The sequence below is a fragment of the Amia ocellicauda genome, chromosome 9 (genome assembly GCF_036373705.1).
Source record: "Amia ocellicauda isolate fAmiCal2 chromosome 9, fAmiCal2.hap1, whole genome shotgun sequence".
Lineage (NCBI taxonomy): Eukaryota > Metazoa > Chordata > Actinopteri > Amiiformes > Amiidae > Amia > Amia ocellicauda.
Genome location: NC_089858.1, coordinates 25025846 through 25044962, shown reverse-complemented (window position 1 = coordinate 25044962; position 19117 = coordinate 25025846). Strand labels below are relative to the sequence as shown.

The 19117-nt window shown below is 39.0% G+C and overlaps 1 protein-coding gene across 1 annotated transcript in view; it reads right to left on the bottom strand.

Annotated features, from left to right (window-relative positions):
- Positions 1–19117, bottom strand: part of jph3b (junctophilin 3b) — a 53135-nt gene that overhangs the window by 11729 nt on the left and 22289 nt on the right. The window contains exon 3 of the mRNA XM_066713829.1: positions 4122–4246. Within this exon, the coding sequence (XP_066569926.1) occupies positions 4122–4246 (125 nt within the window). The remainder of the gene's footprint in view (positions 1–4121; positions 4247–19117) is intronic.

The following is a 19117-nucleotide window of genomic DNA, read 5'->3' as shown; positions in this document are numbered from 1 at the left end:
TGTGATTTTGGCATACTAGACAGATTAGGTAATTGAGCCCTCGTTTGGTCTATTCCCTGTGGTTCCCATCTTTGGGATTACCTTACACCTACGCAGCATTACTGTGTGACAGTAAGGACCAGTGACAGGAACCTCTTTGCAAAAGGAAACTCACTGGGAAGAAAAAAATATATATACCTTGGCAACATGAAAACAAATCCTTAATTAGGCTCTTGGGGATTTTTATGCTGATATTGTTCCTTTCTGTGAATTATATTAGTCCTATTAATTAGTATTTACTTTTTGGGGAAGGGTTACAACATAGAACTTGATTTAAAACCAAGACGGGCCAGTTTTCGATTTTTCTTTCTTGCTCTTTTTAAGCTTCTTCCCTTCAGAAACTCACAAGCTGATACATGCTTGTTCGTTAGACAGCTAGCTGTCTTGTAATTTCCTTTTAATTACAAAACAGATGGCAGAAACTGGCTGCTCTTTCTTCCAGCATCTCTAACCAGTGTCAAAACTTCTGTTTGTGGCATCAAAGGAGCAGGTTCTTGTGGTTTGTGATTTTTTTAACATCACTACCATATTTCAGCTGTTCAGAAAGATTGTCACATGGCACCCTGAGTTGTGAATAAGAGTATTGTAACTTATGTGATTTTCAGTTATATATAATAAATATTATTTTTTTAAACGGGGACTGTCTCAGTCTATCACAATACCATTAATAATTCTAGAATTACTGTAACTGTCCCTTATTATTATTTGGGGATATTTAACAATTAAGATGCATGTCTTTAAAGCCATGTACAGCCATGGTTTTGGGATGTACAGAGTGAGCAGGCACTGCTAACCGGAAATTTTCTTTAGGGCTATGAATTGCCCTGACTGTTGACAGGTACACCTCCTAGTGAAGCTAAAACACGTCCCTTTACTTCTCAGTAATTGACTTCAGTTGTGAAAACCTTCGGCTATATTATTATGAAAGAAGCCTATTGCCTTCTCACCACCTCTTAATTAGGACTAACAGCAAAGCATTAAGAAACTGAAAGGAAAAAACAAAGGGGATTCTAAAATCTGGACGCTTGGGCTCAGTCGTCTGTGTACCTGGTTTAGCAAAGACTGCCGACTGCCGTATTCCACGTTCCTTAGACATTTTTGTTTTACTCACCCATCTTGTGTGTTTTAATCACAATTGGCAGATTGTCTGAAGGCAGTTCAACAACTGTTCAGTAAAACAGCATGTGGCTTACAAACTGGTCCCCCCCGTCGTCCCCCAAAATCAGTTATGTGCTTTTCATAGGAGCCTAATTAATGATTTCACCTGACTTTTCTGTAGTTGTTTGTTTGTTGTGTTTGTGTGTATTTCTGGTTATGTCCCTCCTTAATAACCTGTTAGTTATCAGTTCTGTCCAACAAAATAAAGGAAAGATTTGAAAAAATGTTTTGGGGGAGCACATTTGAGATTCGCAATAAAAATCTAAATAACATTTTTGTTTAAACTATATTGTTAATGGGATCAGTAGACCAGATATACTTTTTTCACTCTAAGATTTAACTTTACAAGATGAATGCTTTATTTTGATGTTCTTAGAAATGGTCAAGTTATTTACTATTTCCTTTGTATGGGATGCAAATTTGTGACACAGTTGACAATCTTAGACTGTCTTCATCAACACTGTAAATTAAAATTGTTGCAGTTTGACTGATAAGTTTATACTATTAATGTGGCCTTGTACTGTGCTTCTTTCCTTATTGCAGTTTTCTGCTGTCTAAGCTGCTGCTGTTCATATGATGTGAACAACCTAAATTGCGGTAGACACAATTCAGTTACAAGTCTGGGTTACAGTAAACTGCACGTACGGTTCTGCTGGTCATGAATCCGAAATAAAACAAAAATGCTGTCTCACAAGTATTGTACTATAAAATGCCCTACTTAAGAGCAGCATCAAAAGTTTCACTGATGAGAGAAAGTAAACATAGTTTAAAGGGTCGGTGTGCAGGCAGGTAGCTATTTTTGGCTTTGCAGACTAGTAAAGAAAATATTATCCCTCAAGAGACCCAGCGCTTGCTACGTGTTTGCATTTTTGATCAAATATACTTTTTATTTGAGAACCAGATTGTTAAGATACAAATGACTGCATTAGTGTATATTTTATATGATTGTAATAGAAATATTGTTTGATAAACAAAGCAAATATGCACAATCATCATTCACTTCCCACATGCACATATCTACACTGATTTTGTAACTGCCTTATAGACCATATTTAGTGTTTTAAATTTAAACCAAAGGGACTCTTCTGCTTTTGACTTTTCAAAACTCAATTTGAATAAATATTTTTTCATTACATTTTGAAAGTTTAGGATACGTATAAATGAGAAATACTTCTGGGAAGGATGAAACAAAACATTATTTTACAGGCAATTTAAATGAAGTATAATATTTGACAGGAAGGCTCTGTGGTTCAATCGTGCAATATGCTAATATGCTACAGTTGTAAATCTACATTATTGGCTTGTTGTACTCATTTATTTATTCAGACTGAAATCGCTTCACTTCCCCTAGTTACACTGTAATGGGGTAGAAATCTGAATGTAGTAAGTATGTGGGGCATGAATGATAACAGTGTTGAAAGCTTCTTCAGTGATAAAATAATACATATACAGTTGAAAGTTGATAATGTATTTTGATTGGATAGTCTTGCCTTCCTGTCATCACCTTCCCAATACCTATGGTTGACCTATGCTCTACCTGGTTTAATAGCATATGGTCGAGCCCTGTGGGCGCCCCAACCTTAGGAGAACGTCATCTTTAAGGTTCTTGGTTAAGGTCAGCATTTGCCTCCCTCCAGCGATGTGCTGGTGGCATTATTCTGTACTATAACACAAAATGAGTAATGTTCCTATAGACAAAGCATGACTAATGGCTGTGGGTTGGTGGGAATGGTGGGCAGGATTTAAGCTGCCTGTGTCACTCTGCATGATAAGCTCTCAAAAGACCTCCATCTACCGCTCGAGCAGAGCAACCGCAAATGAAAGGTGTCTCTTTAAATCTCCTCCACTCTCCCTCCTAAGAACATCTCCCAAGCACTTGGGGAGGTGTCACCATTACACACCTCCTTCTAACCCACGGGAGCCTCTGCCTGCTCCACCACAGAGTCAGCAGAGCTGTGTTCCTGAAACAATAAATAGCACCTTTTCTGTGCCACCTGCGATTCCCTTTAAACAAAGAACAAAAGCATAGAAGCTGAAATCTGTCTTGTGCTTCTACTGAGGTTTTATTTAAATAAGGAGAATTGTGCATATGTTAGTGAATTTAATATCAGTAATGCTACACTGGCACTAATGATGTCCTACATTTTGTTTATTTATTTTTAAACCATATTGTTCTACAAGGTGCTGGTTGCTTTAGTATGCTGTTGCAGTTAATGCTTTTCTTGGGGGGGAATCACAACTCATAAATGCATGTCAGTTCCTTGTGAATTGTAGACTGAATTTCCAAGTAAGTCTGACTGAACGATTCCATACTTGTCTTTGTTTCTTCAAGCAAGTTGGCTTCAGATGTTCTTACAGTATTGATAAGAAGAGATTGATTCTTACAGAATGTCCTTATTTGAGTTGCTGAGAAAATGAACATAAAACTTGAACACCATACTAATTACGGAAATATACAGTGCTCCTTATTGAGTTTAATTTTGTTAAACTGATGGGCCATGGTGTACAACATACCGTGTTCCCCTAAGGAGGAGAAAAAAGATCAGTTAATTTTTGTAAACCTTCATCTTCCATTTCTTGGTCTATAACAGTTTGGCGTAATTGATAACGAGCTGCTACTGTGATTTAGAGGATGGGTGCTCCAGATGGATGTAGTGCCAATCATAGTAGGCTCCATGAAGGAGATCCAACTTGAAAATCAACATTTTGAGGATAAAGCATCTACTGTACCTACCGATATAAAAAAAATTAAACAACCTCTCGTGCAGTATGGGGGGTGAGCATGTGTGACTATGTGAAGTGTTGCTACCAAGCTGCTAACATTTGAAGACAGGCTGTCTGTCGTTGTTATTGGGCTATTGGGATAACCCTTTGGGAAGCGTCCAAGGTCCTGGGTGGGGGCCCTGTGTTTGGGAGTGACTGACCGTTTCCCCGGTGCTGAAAGGATGGTGAGAATTCTTTGGCAGTGATCCTGGCAAGACGGGCCTCCTCCTGGGCTTTCTGGGCAGCACCCACGGCCGTCTCGGCTTTCACCCGCGCGTGGGCTGTCCTACACGGGACAAGGAGAGAAGACACAAATGACAGTCATGCCGGGGAACTCAGTCTCTCCGCACTGCTCAAACACACTCTTGCAAACTTTTGAAATGCAGTTTTCCATCTCAATAATATTGGTTCCTGTAAATTCTCAAGGCCTTTACCAGGAAAGCTGTTTTACAAGCCCCTCCCCGATTTAATGATGAATACCTGTTCACTAAGGGGGGGATTTATTTTGAATGAAGGAGAAGGGCATCAGGATTAGGTTTCCCTTTGCTTTTAATCTGAATTAAATTCAATGAACACGTTCAATTACCATGAAAATAGACACCTTTCACAGTGCTTTGACACTTTGAAAATGTGATACCTGGCTCAGTCAGTCACAGCCATGGAAATCTTATCATTCCCTTTAGGATGAAAATGTGCTGTTCTTCTCGGATACATCTTTTTTTTTTCTCTCAGATTTTTTTAATGAACTATTACTATTAGATCACGTGTTTTGTGTGTGACTGTGAGGATGAATTTGAACATTTTAGCAGTTAAACATACATTTTAAAACGAGGTTGTACTTTGTAAACATGAGAGTGTTCTATACTTTATTTTTAATTGTGCTTCCATGGTTTCCCTCTCCATATTTTCAGCTCTGTCTCAGATATTTCCTGCACAGTGCAGTCATTCCACTAGGGAGACTGGCAGATTTTAAAGGACAGCCTTTGTGAAGGTTAAAGCCTCCAGGAACTGGGTACAACTCATACAGACTACTAAATAATTCACAGAGAATTGTGGGGAGGTATTTCTTTCCTTTTTATTTTGTTTTATAGCTTTATAAAAAACAACTAGGGGAAATAAAAAGGGTCTTTTTTTTTTTTTTTTTTTTTTCTTGCTTATTCATTTATTAATGCATTTATGTATTCTGGTGGGGCCTGCACATAGCTCCAGTAGTAAACAGAATCAATATAGTTTCCATCCTGCTGTTAGCCTTCTGCAAATTACACACTGTTCTGCACAGGACAAATGATACAGTCCTAGTCTCAACATTATGGTGACTTGGTAAATACATTTTTGGAATGATGTGTGCATGTAGGTAGGTACATGTTTTATAGTAAATTGGTATTTAAGTTGTCAGATCAAACTTCTGCAGGACTTTTACTAGGAATATACATTGTACTGATGATTTATATGATTCCTGCTAGTTTCACACTAGACAGTTGAACCCAGGTCGACCCCATGTTGAAAATCTAGCACTTTCACAATTGTCTTTGTCAACCGCAGAACTCCCACTGCTAGAGACTAGGGTTGAGATTTCCAACCCAAGATGAAGTGTCCACCCCGCGTTGAAACCTGTAACCCGTTGAATTGTAACCTGTGTATTGTAGCACCAGGCAAATGTGAATGCAAGCACGGCTGAACTCAGGGGTCCACTCAACCTGGGATTAAGTAGTGTAGTGTGAAAACAGCTTCATACTGTTAAAACAAAATCAGCAGAGAGACTGACTTATCACGTGTCTTATTACAGTCCCCTGTAAAATCAAGTGAGACACTTTTTGCTCTAAGTTAAATGTCCTTTTTTTTTTAATTCAAAAGCATAAAGAATCCCTTCATTCATCTGTGACATTTCCACATTTTTGTAATTTGCCAACAACACGTTTGTCTTCAGACGGAATATCTATATGTTATGAAAACAGGCTGGTTACAGTGACTTGCATCCACTAGGCCAGAGCAGTGAAGTGATCAATTTTCCTCAGGAAATGCAGGGCTAGGAAGTGGTTTGGGGTTATTTCTGAATTAAACTGTGTTTTAAGAATTAAACTAATGTTGTTTAATGACTAATTACAGCTTTTAAAATAGGTAATGACATGGAAATTGAAAGCTGTTATCCCTATATATGCTGCTAGGATGGAGGCCATTGTATACCTGTTGGAAGCATTTCAAGTTTTAGAAGCCACTGTGCCTTGTATGTAGACAATAGGGGTTGAATATTTTATACTTAATATATACTTAATTTTGAGGTCATTAGCACATTTGCTTTTGTAGGCCAGTCCCTCAATTGCGTTGAGATTCTTCAAATTGTCATAAATCTTAAATGGATTAAACTGCTTTGTACTCAAGCTATTTCATGGTCTTTTTTAAATGCTTGGATCTGTGATTTATCTGATTAATCAAGTCCTTCTTTCCAAATTACCCAGTAACCCAGTTTTCTGTTTCTTATTTGCAAAGGATAAAACCTTCTGTTTGAGAAGACGGCAGCACTTAAAACACGAAAGAAAGAAAAAAGCAGTTCATCCAGTCCTTTATTTTGCCTTTGCATTTCTTGGATTTAAAGCAAATGTAACTGCTTCAAATAGAGTTAAGCCCTCAGTATTTAAAACTTCAGATTGTCAATGGTTATGCTCCGAATCTAATGTCATGGTTGGTAATAATCACAATGGTTTTCAATTGGGGGGAGGAACACTATCCATGTAATGCAGTTATGCTACAGTTGCATTAACTATGGTTGGAGAATAGTGTGCCTACCACTGAAACAAGCCAATATGACCTGTTGTAGGTATTTGCTAAGCTTGAGAAAGTTTGCAGTACCATTGTTTTTCAGCTGGGAAAAAATCCAAGCCTTTCCCAATTCCTCCAGTTGTCAATCAATTAGGGCATTAGCTGGAGTTTTGGTTTCAAATGCATTGGCCCTTGGCAGGCAAAGGGTTAAGTCCATGTCTCCCAGTCCGCTCCCCTCCCTGTCTCTATCTCTGGCGTTCGGCGAGCCAGGCCCTGTTGCAGAATGTGCTTGACGGCTATTGATAAATTTCAGGAGCTGGCACTGCAAGCCTATTAGAACTGCAGCACTATCATTCCACCCAAGCGCTGGAGGAGGGCAGATTCAAACTGAATTATTAATAAACGCTGCCGAACTCAAACCGGCTTATTAGCCTGCACAGGCCCATTTGGAAAATAGCCAAACACACCCAGGGGGAAGGAGAGGGAAGACAAAAAATCAAATCCTGTCCCTGAATGATTACATAAAACTGGCACACTCCAGCAGAAAGATCATAGTCTGCAGATACTTTATATGCGGCACAAGGAAAGAGGGGGTGGGGGGTAGCCTATCAGCCCCCCCCCACACTAGCTTTTTTCCGTGCACCTTGTTGGTTGGGTTATACTTCAGTGAGCTTGTTACAGTAAAATAAATGAATAAATAAGTGAGTAAATAACATTGACAGATTGGAAGGAGGAGCTTTGAGTTTGTTTATACCAATGGCCCCTCATCCCCTCCCCCCCAAACCCACCCCTGTGAAATATATCGGAGTGTCTGCCTCCACGGGTGGAATTCGCCACAGACAACTTGTAGTTTCAGCAATAGAAACCCTGCTTTATACATGTGTAGTTGTCCCACTGTATGCCTCTCGCATCTTGCCCCTGTCTAAATGTATTACATCTATACAATGTATAATCTTCCAATTCAACATCAACAGATATGCCAGGTTTCAAAGCACCTGCATTTGACTGCGACAGTTGAGCTCTTCTCTCTCTCTTTCTGTCTCCGCCTCTCTCCCTCTCCTTTTTTTTTTTTTTTTTTTTTGCCGTTGCTGTCTTGGTGCAGTATTGCACATCGATGGATTGTTATTGATTTTTCTTCTGTTTTTTTTTTGCTTTCGTTCCCACAGACAGCTATAAAACGGTTGCATTCATGCAGTCTGGGTGTTTCCATTAAATGCACAGAACACTGGGTGATCCGGTGCTGGTTTTAACACCTGCATACAGAGCACAGGCTTTCCAATGCCAAGTTAAGAAAATAGTGTGTATGCTTTGTATTTGTTATTCCTACTGCAGCTTTGTCTTTTACTCTCTAATTATTCACTCTTCTGCCATTTTATCTTAAAATAGAGATAATACAGCCAAAACAAAAGACCAAGTAGACACCGACACAACTTAGCTTTTATTTTTGGTCTAATGAGCGAATAACAAAATACAAAATAAACCATCAACTTAGATTGTATTGTAATGGATATCATAACAGAACGCTTTAAGGACATGGCATTGCATATAGCAAGGCAATTGGGAGGAGATAGCTTACATTGATTGTATGTGAATCTCTCCACTATCTGAAGCGAAGTGTTTTAAAGTCTGGGCCCAGATTCACTAAAGTACTCAGCAGGGAGCCCGTCTTCTGGTGCTGGGCTTGTAAAATAATGCCCAGTTTGAAGATTACAGACAGCATGATGGCCTTTGGGTGTTAATAATTCAGTGCTACACATGGAAGCTGATGGACTTTTTATTTTCTGCCACAATCTTGATTGACACACTTTACTGTCATCCACACAGGCACTGGAGAAGCAGCCCAGAGTACCTGGGTAACGTCCTTGCTAGCTAAAGACCTTTGGTCTAAGGGCTAGACAAAACCTCACACAGCAAGGCATCTTCACTGTGATGGTCTGACGTGTACATATTTGTCCCTTTGCTGTTGGTGCTGATGCTGCTTCCCCTTACAAGAAATGTGTTTTAGTGATTTAGATCATGCGTATCCAACTCAATACGAGGAGAGACTTCACGTTTAGATAATTTAAAACACAGGATTCCATTCACCCCCACAGCCGCTGAAGTACAGGTTTGGAGAGCTCAGTCTCCTCCACTTTCACACTGGGAGGAAACACATACATGTCTTTCTGTACTAGTTTGGACTTGGGGATCATAAAACATATCCCTTCTTCATGTGTTACAAAATTCTTGCTTTGAGTTGCATAAAATGTTTGATTTAAAATCTACATTAGACATGTATTGGGCTTGTAAATGCTACATTGCAGAGACACACTATGGATGCTGCAACAGGAACTTCAGTCACTCATATCTGTTTCATATCTAGTTAGAAACTAGATTTCCTTAAGAGCTGCTGGGGATGGAGTTAGGAGGTTTGTAGGGAATTACTAAATTATAAAATGTTTAATGTTTTGAGAATGTATTGTCATATTATAGCACCATTGTCCTGGAGTTTTGTTCAGACATGTAGGCCTAAATGTTTATAATCCACTCTTATTTTATTTACTGATTTCCCTGACTTAACAGAATGGTTAAAGAGAATACAGAGGAAACAAATAACAGTATTATATGTAGAGACAAGACTACAGTAACATGGTAGTAGTTATTTAATACCCCTATTTGCAATACACGATAAGCCGGTTACAATGGCAGCACATTTATAATTGCTTCAGTGTGTTGCGTGAATAAGCATGACGATAATTGAAATTATAAATAATTTCCTGTAACCTATTAACTCGTGACCCATTTATTAATGCATTTTCGAATCATAATATGCCGCGTTGCTCCATTTTAATATTCGTAGTAGGCTGGATAAGGCATGAGTTGGTCAGACGCCGTCTCAAGTGTCACTAATATGAGTGAGCTGGGGAATATCTGAATGCGAGGAGCGGGTCCCTACTTTACCTCTTCAGTGCGAATCCGCTAGAAACATGAGCTTATGAGTTGCTGCTTCACTTCAGCGTCTTGAGTTTCTCTTAAAGCGTGAACACATTTGTTGTTCAAATCATCAGCTCTCTACCAGTTTCCCTTCCCAATAACTTTTCTCTGTGCTCTTTTGAGAGAGAACCTGCCACATTCTGTCCTCCTTTCCCCCCTGTCATGCTTCTTGCGGATGTGTGCGAGACTCCCGTCCTGCCTTAACTGAAACCCTGGCAAGGCAGGCCCATGTAGCACACGCCAGGATGGTGTGACAGTGAGAGAACAGATGAGGATGAATTTCACTGAATATGTTCTGGTGAAAAGGAGCTGCTTGACATCCTCTAAATAGATTTTCTTCTTAATTAACAGTTTTTCCTTTTAAGATCCCAGTAAGCCATCATGAGATTTGTTTGGGGGGTTGCAGTGTTCATGTTCACACAACAGTGTTCACTCGCTAGTTAACTGTAATGACATTTTTTATCATGTTTATCACAGTTTTATTAGCACCCTGTTGGGCAAAATTAGACTCCAGGGCAATGTATTGAGGACTCACTCCTTCATGCTCTTTTAAGGTGACTTTCAAATCATTATTTTGAAAACCAAATAACTAGGACCCTTCTAGCCAATTCTGAAATCTTCAATACCACAAATCACATTGTTTCTGTGCCTGTACCTTATATTGAAATCTGCATTTTATTTTTTGGAAGAGGCATTAAAAGGAACATTTGTGCCTTTGTGATGCTGCACTGTCATGTCTGTTGGTCAAGATTTGTTTTCAATTAACAGCCTGGTTCACTTTCACTCAAGCTGGTCCCATTGATACTTGATGCATAAAAAGGAAATAGCTCTTCAAATATAAACTGATTTAATAAATAATAAGCACATTCAATGTATTGTGCAATAACCAAGCCTGAAAGGGGCTGTGCTTTGGGGGTCGCAGAGCCAAAAATTGATACTTTAGAGAGTAATAGTTTCAGTCCTGTTCCTCTTCAAGAGAGAGAAGCTAGGCTGGCCGCTGGCTCTCATAGTCAGTTTCCTGCATTATGCATTGTTTCCAGTGGGAGGATGATGGAGCAGTCCCTCTTCTCTCCCGTTGTCCTAGCAACAGAGAGAAAAAAGCTCCCATTCATTTCTGCAGTGCCTCTGTAATTGTGCTCCCTGGGCGGCTCTTGTTTTATAATTTAATAAGCAAACTGTGATAACCCCCATCCTGACCCAAACATACCAGCCCTACCTCCAGGAACAGTCTGCACATTATCAATTCTTGTTCTGTTGTCTTCAGTCTTATCACTTTATATTGTTGTTATTATTTGTAGATATAACAGTAGTGGTTGTTGGTTTTTCATAATTATTGTCATGGCCAAAGTGTTTGTTTTATCCATATGTTTGAATTATAATGCTTTAGTGCATCAACATTATTAAAATGCCCCATCAACAGTAGGTGAAAGTCTTTTTCTTTTTCTGAGACAACCTTGTTGTTTTCATTGGAATAACGTTTCATTTGGGAGAAGAGAATTGGCAGTGCCTTCAATAGTTCAGTTGGTCTCTTAGCATGTACCAGGGTTGCACTGGAGCAAATGTAAGCAAACATAACAAAAAGCTTCTTATGCAGTTGCACTGTGCCTCCTATGGCTTCTTGTTTCACTGGGGGTAACAAAATGAGGTAACACACATGCACAATCCATTTGTCATCCATCACTATGGGGAAAGGCAAAGAATTCTCAGAGAAAACAAGACAAAGTGCTGTTGACCTTCACAAGTTAGGATGTGTTTACAAATAAAAACTAAAGATACCACTTTCCACTATTAGGTCAATAATTAAGAGGTTCTATAACACTGGCACAGTGGTAAACCTACCTGGTAGAGGACGCAAGTGCATCTTGCCCCCACGCGCAGTGAGGCAGATGGTTTAGGAAATGGTTGGAGATCTACAGAATTTGGTTGAATCTTGGGGATATACAATCTCCAGATCTACCATCAGATGCCACACTTATAGATGTTTTGGAAGGATTGCCAGGAAAAATCCTTTACTGCAGGCCATGAACACAAAAAAAGATCTTGAAAGATCCTGTATAGAGGAATGGTCAAAGATCCCCCCCAATATGTTCACCAATCTCCTGAAGCACTATAGAAGCCAACTTCATAGTGTTGTCCTAGAGGAGGGGAGGGTGTATTTACATTTTTGGGGAAATAAATGTATAATTTGACAGATGTTATTTATATTGATTCCCATTAATCATTATAAAACTAGAGTATATTTAACATGTTTGAGAATCAAAATAAAGCTCATTGCGAGTATTTATTTTATACAGTCTCTTTTGTTCATCTTTATCAAGGGCGTATTTAATTTAGGAGAGGTACTGCATATATAGGTAATGCAACACAGAGCATGAATACAAAAGCGGCGCTTACTGACTGAATTTTGGTGACCCAGAAACAGGAAATTAGCACGTACTTAATTCAGATAATACAAGTTAACCTTTACCGTGCGTGCAGTCTTGAAAATAAGACCACTGTATATGTGAAACACTAAAGCAAGGGGTAAAAAAGGCTTTGTTGCATATCAGAATGAGTCAGTGTTTCACTGTAGCTCAGCAGGAGACCCTGTCAGCACTCCAGGTATTCAGCAAAGGAAATAAAAAGAGCTAAATGCTAGAAGGCGCATACTTCTTTTTCCATTCAGCTAACCTTTCTTATTCATGAACTGACAGTACGGTCAGATGATCCCTGTGATATCAGGACCTGTATTCATGATGATGATAATGTCTCTGTATTTAAAAATAAATAAATGTATAAATGTATAAATGTGTGCTGTATATATGTGTTCAACTGATCAAAGTACTATTAGCCAGTCATAGATTAGGATGTGCTTTGCAATCTTTTTACCAACATCACTTATCTAATCAATTTGCTTATTAAGAAAATTATGAAAAAACTGAAAATTCTAAGGAAATCAGGGAATCAATTACTGAAACACATGCTGCTGTAATGCGGCTAGTATAGCCTGGAATAGGGAGAGATTAACTCCTTGAATGATTAGGGTCCTATTTTGTGTACCGTGCCTTTGGGAGAATGGGATCTGACTGAAGCAGAGGTCAGAATTTATAGTGTTGTGGAGGCATTTGTTCTGTGCCATCCTATAATGAAGGTAACCGCAAAGATTGGATATTGATGGAGAATAAGCAAGTAAATTTAGGTCAGAAACCTAAATCAGCAGCACTGAAGTCATTGCATTGCAAATTAAGACTTGTCAGAGGAGAGTCCTGGCTATATGTGTACAGGAATACATATTTCTTGGCTTTAAAAATACAATAAAAGTTATTATGCTTTAGACCTGGTTCAAGCAATCACTATCTCACTAGCTGGTATGAGATTGAGAAGTCAGAGAGAATACATCTTGGCAATATTTAATCATATACACAAGATGAATATAGACACCCCACTTAGTGCAAGTATACAGTGGCCTGCTCCTGTCATTACGTTGTGGTTTGTTGATGGGAATTTGTGGATAGCATTCAAGGATGGGGAAAGTATCAGTGTTCCATGTATTATAATAAATGAAAATTAATCAATAACAAGGGTATTACCAAAGTCCGTTTGATATGAAAACAGTAGATCAACCCACACGTTCTGATACGATTTCATTGTTTGCGTACATATGAACCACATCTGCTTTCTATTCGCCCATGAGCACCCGAAATTATCCACTTTAGTTAAACATAATTGGAAATGTTTTTGCTGGAACTGCGTATCCTTTTGTGTCCTGTGGGCTCTGAGAGTAAACAGAGAGTGTCTTTTGACCCCTCCTCAGAACACAAACTCTGGTTTCTCTGTGGTGAGCATTGGCTGCAATTCTAAAACAATTCATGGCATATGTTCAAGCATGTTCAACTTTCCTTCCAACTCAATTGCTAAGGCACTGGTATCCGTGCTGTATCACCATGGAGTTGTTAGAAAGCCTGCTTCCTGTCTGAATCTAGCCTTCATTTGTTTTTCTGGCCAACAAAACCGTATCTTGTACTTGACTAGTCAACATGCACAAGGCATAAAACCCTAGCTAAGGTTCAGGTAGTGTCTTTCCATTTTTATTCGATACGTCTTCATGGTTAACGTAAAAGCATCACCAAAAGGCCCGTCTTATGTTTTGTGCGCTGCCTGACTGGTAAAGTGGCTGTGTTCATTTGCAGCTCTTCTGCCCAGTATCTAGGACTCCGCAAGTCCTGCTCTGTGCCTGGCTCACTTCCTGTCTATTCTCAACTGCCGGCACACATGAGGCCTTCTTCTCGACGCGGTGTTCCTGGCCCCGAGCATCTCTTTTGATCTCCTCACTTGCATAACCTCACATTATCTGTGTGTAAAACACCATTCAGATTAATGTCACAATCCTTTTGAGGAGGCAATTAGAGACGGGGGCGAGTTTCAAAGACCCGAGGCTTCGAACGTGAGCTTGTCATTATTTATTTTTTTACTGCACAACAGTTATTCGCATTCCCTCCCCATTGCAACCTGGGAAAACATCTTGAGAGTCTTTTCTTTGGGGCCTCTGTTTGCATGCAGACCAAAATAAAGACTGGAGGAATGGATTTCATTTCAAGCAGGTAGGAACTTGTCTGTGTATATGTATTGGATGCTCCCAGTTTTGAACTGGGTTTCAAGTTTTTTCCCTTTAGACTTTTTCCTCAGATGTGTTGGTTGGATGATAGAATGATGGTGCGGTGGAACTTTCATTAAACATAAGTTTCTCGCTTATGGAGGTGCATTTGTCGTCTTCCCACAAAAAAAAATTGTGACAACTGTTGTATAGCTGCCCCAATATGACATGTGGGAACATATTGTGCTGGCATCTGCTGGCTGTCCCAGTTTCACTTGATTTTATTCATCTTGTATTTGTCCTGTCAAACTTCAAAACATATAGGCTGTGCGTGTTTAAAAGTATAATTTCAGTCAAGAAATCCAGTAATGATATACTCTGAGTTGGCGAGTAAGACTCTTATTGCGTGACAGTTGGAACCATTTCAGGTTTCCTAGGCTGTACACTCTTGCGTAGATGTCAAAACCTGGGTGCTGGCCATTTCATGCTTGTCACATTATTTGCAGAAAATCTGCATTGAATGACACATGGCGCTGAAAAAAAAAAAACAGACAGGTTTTCTTTTCTGCTTTATCAGTGCATTTTTTTTTTTTTTTTACAAGAGCCAGCAGCTTGTAAAACCTGTTAGAGATCAAACGGCTGTGCAATCAGAGCCTTATTTCCATCTCTGTTAGACTCTGTTGCTCTGATTTAAACCACAACAAATGTATCCTGCTTTTCCATAACGGTGAATAAATGAATAAAGGTTGGGATGCTACAGTGGGCAGTTAATCTGGACCCTCAGTCTGTGTCCTTCCTTATGTGTCTGCTCAGAGTGTTGTGCAGCTTGATTAAAATGCTTCCGAGATTCAATACACACAGTTGCCTATACGCCCGGTCCTGCCTGTGAGTGAAATCAATCCCAGCTCTGACCCTACTATTGCTAGGGATGAGTTATAGTGATTATTTCTATTTTTTTTTCTATTTTTAACACGCTCTGGACTCGGAACAGTGAAACATAATTGACTAAAAGTAATCACTGACTCTTCCATGACATCAGAATTGGCCCCTCTCTTTCTTTAAATCTCACACTGTTCTTCCTGGCAGATGTTGGGGGGTCCTCGTAATCGGCTGGCTTCACCAAGACCTGCAATGTGTCAGCATGGCTGTGAGCATCATATTGACCCCCCTCCCCCGTCTCTGCTCACCTCCCAGGGTAACCTGTCTGTTTGCCTTTAATCTTGCTCTCTCACTCCATGATAATTGGCCTGTTTCCTATCCAGCTTGATTCCAGGAACTGCTATATTGTTGCACACACATGAGGATGGGTGCCCTCCCTCCCCACCCCCCTTCCTACCCACAAGCCCCCCTGGCTCTTTGGCTGTTACCAGTAGATCAGGGAGCATCTGATTTTGCCTGTGGGTTGGATTAGTCCCACCAAGAGCCACTGTTAAACTTGTTGTGAAGTGGAGGCGAGCTGGAGCGACTGTGGGTCCTGCCTTAATCCTCATTAAATGAAGCCTGTTGTATTCCTTAATAGTGAAGGCAAATTATCGGCTCTAATGGAGCGTGTGTGTAAAGGAGCGCTTTTTATCTCTCACATCCAGGATAAAAATGTCATTATTGTCTTTGTTTTAGTCTCTGCCTGGATTGCTTCACTGTACTGTCATTTGTTTGTTTATTTGTACATAGGTATATAGTGCTATTGCAGTTGTATAATTTGCAAACTGATGCAACCAGATACAGTTCTTGAAGTAACCCTTTACCACTATTGACAGTCAATCATAATGATGCTTGTCACAAAGAACACACTTATTTATATGTTATATATAGATTAGATATATGTTTATATTTGATATAAACAGTGGTTTAGTTTATGTATTAAAGATACATGTTTTCTTATCCATAATAAGTGATTAAAGAAATCCTTTAATGTTAAAGTAATGTTCTAGAATGTGCTTTCTAGATCTGCTCTAATACAGGGTTGGTTCTCAATTTCATACTGAGGGAAACCCTAGAGCCCACTGGTGTGGCAGCTACTTTTAGTCTATGTTAAACTCAGAAAAACATGATACAATATCCTAGATTGAAATGAATAGCCACTTCTATAGTGCAAATCACTAGAGGTAAGAGCAGAAAAGACGTTAAGAGCTAGTAGACATTATGAGGGCTACTGCTAATGTCTCTTGGTAATGGTACTGCTTGACATGTCAGGACTGAAGAAACACATTTAAACGAGATCCATGTTTCAAAGAAAGGAAGCTACAATCTACTATTGTTTTTTTTTTTCTTCTTCTTCTATGGCTGAGAGATTAATATAATCAGAGTAGCCTACCGAGGATGTGAGGTTTCTTTATTCCAAAATAAATTATTAGACATGCTACAGGATAACCTTACACATCCTACCCTCCCATTTATTATTTATATATTTTTCTAAATGTTACCTTTAATTAAAGGAGATGAAACCTTGAACAGCTCAAATCAAACTGTGCACTCTAATTAAGGTCACTGTAGAAACTGTATTGGTAAAAAAAAAACTTCACAATTAGTTCAATAAAAACTCCCCTAGCATAACCTTTTCACTTTAACCCTTTAGGAATGCAGCCAGAAAGAGCCTGTGTTGTGGAGATTTGTAATTGATCAGAAAGTATACAAGAGTTTTTTGCTTGTTTGTTTGGTTTAAATCGGTTGAATTATTTATGTATTTATACTATCGAGAAGAAATTATTTATATTTGTTCTACTTTTCCACTTCAAAACAAAATAGAAAAGTCAGTCGTATAACAACAGGATTTAAAACTCAAAGGGTTGTTCTTTGAAGATGTTTCTGATTAAATAATGCATTAGACTGCATCAAATATGCTCCTATTAAGCACAGGAGTAGCCAATTACAAACGCAGAATCTTAGTAGAATCTTATTCACAATATGGTGCATGTGTTAGTGCTTTTATGGCAATAATAGATTAAATGAACATTTAAAAAATAGGTATCTAAACAAATAAGTGCACACACAAATCATTCAACAGGAGTATTTTGTGTAGTATTAGTATTATTATGTCCATACTATCTGATCTTGCTTTCATATCACCCTAGGCCTCATTGTGAGAACTGGCATGCTCTCTGTCTTGTGACTAGGCCACTGCTAATAAAGATAGCCAAGGGGCTTCCATATGTCACACAATATTTCCCTTTGTTAAAAACCAACAGAGTCCTATGCAGACATCTGCATCGTAAGAACAATGAGCTTAACTGAGGAAGTGGCCTTCATGGTAACATTCCCGAATGTCCTCACGTCACAATTTCACATCCAGATCTCTGAAGTGATGTAAGCGGCCTGTCAGATGTGATGATTTAACATAGCAGACAGCAGCTGTGACATAATACTCACCAAGAACAATCCGACCTGAAGATTACTAAAACAACAACCAAAATGTAACTGAAATGATGAATGCCGATAACAGGAACTCCTTTCTCCTATTAACCTGTATATCTCTGGCTTGTTGACCCGGCTGGAATTACTCCATCTCCTTGCCTTGAAGAACTCTTGCATGTATTGATATATTTATAAAGTGGCTATGGAAAGTCTATACCCCCTTGAATTTTTTTTGTTCACGTTTTGTTGTCAGTGCCTCAGTTTCATGCATTTAAATTAGGACAATTTTCCTACTTATCTACACACCATACTTCAGACTGCTAAGGGGAAAAATGTTTTAATTGTGAAAAAGTATATATTAAAAATACAAAACTGAAATATCATCATTGGATAAATGCTTCACAGTAGGTATGGTGTTTTTTGGGTGATGTCCCATGTTGGGTTTGCATCAGACAAAATATAAATACAAAATTTTTAGTTTAGTTAGACCACAAAACTTTTTGCCACATGGTTACAGAATCTCCTCTTTTTTTCTCTCCATAGTTCAAACTATTGTCTATAGTTTCTTGAGTAATGGCTTCCTTCTTTGTAGGTCACAAGCACATTTTGACCAGTCTTGCCCATAAAAGCCTGTAGCTCTTACAAAGTTGCCATTGGCCTCTTGGTAGCCTCTCTGATCATTTTCCTTCTCGCTCTGTCATCCAGTTTGGAGGGATGGTCTGATCTACGCAAGGTCTTGCTGGTGCCATACAAATTCCACCTCTTAATAATCATCTTGACCGAGCTCCAAGGGAAATTCAATGCCTTTTTTTTTATACCCATCCCCTGATCTGTGCCTTTCTACAGCTATATCCCAGAGGTCTTTTGAAAGCTGCATGGTTGAGTCTTTCTTTGAAATGGACTTCCCAGCAGAGGGAACCTACAGGATCTGCTGAATGAATCCTGAAATCATGTGCATCACTACAATTTATCACAGGTGGAGGCTACTTAACTTGGTGTATGATTTTGAAGGCGATACCTTAGCTAATTTAGGATTGCATTAACAAGGGGGTAGATACTTAGCCAACCAAGCTATTTTTTTATGTTTTTATTAATTTTCTACAAATGTCTTTGACTTGGAAGTTGTGGGCTAGGATGTGTAGATATATAAAAAACAAACAAACAAAAATTCTTTAATTATGATTTCACCCTATATAGACTTTCTTTATGGCTACTTAACTGGTTTTGGTCGCTTGTCAAAAAAGGCCTTCAGGTCTTGAATGACATACTCTGAACACAACAGTGACAACTGATGCTCATTTTCAGGCTGTGAACAAAGTAAGAGAAAAGTGGAGTTGTGGAAGCAAGAGAACAAAATATAATTTCTGTGTTCAGCTGTGGGCTGTTTTACACAATGGGATTGGGTCTCGAGACTTTGCTTTCCCATTGCCACTTCAAGCTAAATACATATTTTGCAACCTAACTTGAGAATACCATGATATATGTACCAACTGCCATTTAAGG